At 44.4% G+C, this 4,839-nt stretch overlaps 1 protein-coding gene across 1 annotated transcript in view; it reads left to right on the plus strand.

Moving 5' to 3' along the window:
• LOC111959656 (actin-related protein 2-A) overlaps positions 1 to 2,554 on the plus strand; it is a 26,491-nt gene extending 23,937 nt beyond the window's left edge. Inside the window, exons 9-10 of the mRNA XM_070436106.1 lie at positions 1 to 102; positions 723 to 2,554. The exon at positions 1 to 102 is cut by the window's left edge and continues 1 nt beyond it. Coding sequence (XP_070292207.1) covers positions 1 to 102; positions 723 to 893 — 273 coding nt within the window. The 3' untranslated portion in view covers positions 894 to 2,554. The remainder of the gene's footprint in view (positions 103 to 722) is intronic.
• Positions 2,555 to 4,839: the final 2,285 nt, after the last annotated feature.

Consider the following 4,839-nt stretch of genomic DNA (forward strand, 5'->3'; position numbering starts at 1 on the left):
GGGGGCTCCACCATGTACCCCGGCCTTCCCTCTCGACTGGAGCGTGAGCTCAAGCAGCTCTACCTGGAGCGCGTGCTGAAGGGAGACGTGGATAAGCTCTCGGTGAGGACAGACACAGAACCCTATTTATGTCTTTACTTTGAAGTAGCTTGCTTTAAGTACATGTCATATTTAATTGCTGCTGTTTTTAGTGCAGGTTTCACTGTCCAATATTTGGCTTTTAACAGATGGATCAACTACTTACAGACATTTAACAATCCATTTTCTCGCTGCCTTAATTTCATCAGCCACCAGGTGGCGGTGTTGCCCTAAATTGAAATAGTGTACACAGCACAAGTATTGTGCTTCTTCAGACACTGAGTGAACTATCTTTGTCATGGTTCCATGTTTAAATCATGCGTTCGACAAGAAAATTAAAATATGTCTCATTGTTCCTCATTCATTCCTTTACATGATTGCTCAATTTGGCAACAATATCCATTTCAGCATTTTCAATGACAGGCCTGCTGGTTCAGATCATGTAATTGTTAGATGATTTCACACCTATTTTTAGTTAAGGTTGTTAACAGACACCAACATACATTTTTCCTTCTCCTCTTCTGTCTCTGCCCCTTTCCTTATTTCTTCTATTTCTCCTCTTCCCCCTCTTCTTATGCTCTTTCTTTCCCTTCTTCTGACACTCTTCCCTTCTATTCTGTCTCTCCTTTCCTGCTCTTGTGCAGAAATTCAAGATCCGCATCGAGGACCCCCCTCGGCGCAAGCACATGGTGTTCCTGGGCGGGGCCGTGCTGGCCGACATCATGAAGGACAAGGACAACTTCTGGCTGACGAGGGAGGAGTACCAGGAGAAGGGGATACGTGTCCTGGAGAAGCTAGGGGTCACCGTCAGATAAACCCCCTCCAAGATGCACATGTCTGGGCTAAGTCTGAAAGGGCACCCTATTCCCTTAGTGCACTACCCTATGGGGTCTGGTTAAAAGTAGTGCACTATCTAGGGAATAGGGTGCAATTTGGGATGCGGCCTTGGTCTTCTCTCCCGCCCTCCTCCTCCACTTGATATCCATCTATCGCTCACCTCATCTTCTCGACGCGGTCATCTTTTTTTACCACCTGTCCCAGATTCGCTCACTCACTCTCTCCAAGGGCATGTTGGGACAGACTGATGGGGTTAGGTGGGGTTGGGGAGGTGGGAGGAGATGGATGAGATGCTAACAACGCGTCTCCTGGGAATAGTTTAAATCATGTTGCCCAACTTATTCGGTCAAAACACGATCCCAATGGTGAAGTCAATTATTATTAGGGATTCATTTATAGAGGGGGTGTTGGATTCCCCTGTGTTGTGGGCACGGGGTACACAAGGGGCCCCCATCAAAGGCAAGCTGCCCTTCTTAAATCCACCCTTCTGCTTATCTTCGTCTTTTGCCCAGTCTTAATCAGCAGGGGGATTGCTTGCTCCTCTTGAGACCCTCGTAACGAATGGGTACACACTCTGTTTATCCCCGAGGTTAATTTAAGGTTGTTTTAACATTGGGAGGTCAGGGGATGATGGTGGGTTAGAGGGCAGGTGGTTTTTGGGGCATGTTTCTCCTTCTCACAGGGTCCACCTGCCCACTTGTCCGACTCCCATATCCAAACAGTCTGTTGTCATCATGTGTCGTAAGGGGGATGTGATGATGACAAAAAGAAAAGGTTGGCCTTCCCTCACGATAAAAAAAAAAAAAGGCATTTCATTCCACTGATGGCTAAATATTTGCCATGTATTCAATTCCACTGAGGACTGCTCAGCCTTTTCTTTGAAGTCACGTTTTGTGTTCACATTCATTTTGCTGATGCGCTTTCCTTTTGGGGGAGAAGAGGTTTTGCCTTTCGTTTTGTCAGACATGTTATTTGTATGGTTTTGTGTCTTATTTTTTTTTGCAGTGCATTACTCACGTGTTTTCTCGTAAAGAGTGAGGACGTGTCGTCCTCATCATGGCTGTTGGACACACGAGTCCATCGGTTTTTAAGGTCTGGGTTAGAGTTTTCCCTCCAACAACAGGTCTAGGATCTCTATCCATTTAATTCTATCCCATGCCTATMCTTAACCATTGTGAGCTCAACAATACATCAGACCTAGGACCAGTTATTAAGGGCGTACTGAACCGTAACCTGTTTAGAGAGGAAGTCATTCTGAGACCAGTAGGAACTCTCCATAGTCTCAGCTCCAGTGAAGATACATTTTTTGAGATCAGGTGTTATTAGGGGTGGGGATTTGTTGGGGGTGTTGAACATTTTTGTAATATTAATAACAATTTGGGTGTCGGTAGACATGGAGACCACATAAAAGCTGGTATTTAAGGTTTTCCTTTTTTGTTTTTCATATGTATATTGGAGGCACTTACACAATTGTGTATGTATAATTTTCTTTTTTGACAAAACGGTCATCCAGTGCCAAGTGCAGTTATTGTAGCTGGATCTTATTTTTTGGTAGCTTTTTTTCTTCTCTTTCTTTGTTTTTGTTCATAGCATAACTGCCTACCGCTGATTTTAAATAAAGCAACGTGATTTATAAATACCTGCTGGTGCTCTGTCTTTGAGATGTAGCATGTGGTTGCCATAAATACTTGTGACATTTTCGTCGTTGTCGGCAGTGATCCTAAATAAGACCGAATTAGAAGGCAGATGAATTGCCTCAAAAGAATGAGTTGGTACATTCACGTGTACGGATGCATGGGCRTGCTGTGTAACTGTGGTCATATTTAGAATGCAGGCTGCAGAGAACAAGAATGTGAGTGGCTTCTTGAGTGTGTCAAATTTTAATCGTCACATGTTCGTGAACAACCGGTGTAGACTAACAGTGAAATAATAATAAATACACATGAGTAACAATAACTTTGGTTATATACACAGGGTACCAGCACTGGGTCCATGTGCAGGGGCACAAGGTAATGCAGGTAGATTTGTACATATAACTAGGAATAAAGTGACAGATGATGATAAACAGTRGCAGCAGTGTATGTGATGAGACAAAGTTAGTGCAAAAAGGGGCAATGCAGAGAGTTAAGTAGTTAACCAAATAATTATCCGGACTCACTATTYAGCAGTCTTATGGCTTGGGGGTAGAAGCTGTACAGGGTCCTGTTGGTTCCAGACTTGCCTTGCGGTAGCAGAGAGAACAGTCTTTGGGTGGCTGGAGTCTGACAGTTTTTAGGGCCTTCTGACACTGCCTGGTATAGAGGTCCTGGATGGCAGGGAGCTCTGCCCCAGTTATGTACTGGGCTGTACGCACTACCCTCTGTAGCGCCTAGCGGTCAGATGCCAAGCAGTTGCCATACCAAGCGGTGATGCAGCCAGTCAAGATGCTCTCAATGGTGCAGCTGTAGAACCTTTTGAGGATCTGAAGGCTCATGCCAAATCTTTTCAGCCTCCTGATGGGGAAGAGGCATTGTCGTGCCCTCTTCACGACTGTGTTGGTGTGTGTGGACCATGACCTGCCTTTTCAAAGCATTTCATGGCTACATTTGTGACTGCTACGGTGCGATAATCATTTACACGGGTTACCTTGGTATTCTTGGGCTCGGGGACTATGGTGGTCTGCTTGAAACATGCAGGTATTACAATCAGGGAGAGGTTGAAAATATGCAATGCAGTCACTTGTGAGCTGGTCAGCGCATGCTCTGAGTACGTGTCATGGCAATCCGTCTGGCCTTGTGAATCTTAACCTGTTTAAAGGTCTTACTCACATCCACTACGGAGAGYGTGATCACACAGTCGTCCAGGAAAGCTGGTGCTTTCATGCATGGTTCAGTGTTGCTTGCCTCAAAGTGAGCATAGAAGGCATTTAGCTCATCTGGTAGGCTYGCGTCACTGGTCAATTTCCCTTTGTCATCCGTGATAGTTTGCAAGCCCTGCCAMACCCGACCAGCGTCAGAGGCGGTGTAGTAGGATTCGATCTTAATCCTGTATTGACGCTTTGCCTGTTTAATGGTTCGTCGGAAGGCGTAGCGGGATWTCTAATAAGCGTGCGGATTAGTCTCCAGCTCTAGCCTTTACCTCAGTGCGAATGTTGCCCATAATACATGGCTTTTGGTTGGGATATGTGCATACGGTCACCGTGGGTACGACGTCGTCGATGCACTTATTAATGAAGCTGGTGACTGATGTGGTAAACTCCTCAATGCCATCTAATGAATCCCTGAACATATTCCAATCTGCGCTAGCGAAACCGTCCTGTAGCTTAACATCCGCTTCATCGGACCACTTCCGTTTTGAGCACGTCACTGGTACTTCCTGTTTGAGTTTTTGCTTGTAAGCAGGAATCAGGAGGATAGAGTTATGGTCAGATTTGCCAAATCAAGGGCAAGGGAGAGCTTTGTRTGTGTTTCTATGTGTGGAGTGAAGGTGATCTAGAGGTTTTTTGCCTCTAGTTGCACATGACATGCTGGTAGAAATGAGTGCCTTCAGAAAGTATTCATACTTTCCCCTTGACTTATTCCACATTTTCTTGTTACAGCCTGAATTCAAAATGGATTAAACAGATATTTTATGAAATACATACTTATTAATTTACACAAGTATTTACACTCCTGAGTAAATACATGTTAGAATCACCTTTGGCAGTGTTTACAGCTGTGAGTCTTTCTGGGTAAGTATCTAAGAGCTTTGCACACCTGGATTGTACAAAATGTAAGCATTAGTCTTTTTAAAATTCTTCAAGTATTGTCAAGTTTGTTGATCATTGCTAGACAGCCATTTTCATGTCTTGACATAGATTTTCAAGCCGATTTAAGTCAAAGCTGTAACTAGGCCACTCAAGAACATTCAATATTGTTTTGGTAAGCAACCAGTGTATACACAGTG

Source organism: Salvelinus sp. IW2-2015, linkage group LG1, assembly GCF_002910315.2.
Source record: "Salvelinus sp. IW2-2015 linkage group LG1, ASM291031v2, whole genome shotgun sequence".
Lineage (NCBI taxonomy): Eukaryota > Metazoa > Chordata > Actinopteri > Salmoniformes > Salmonidae > Salvelinus > Salvelinus sp. IW2-2015.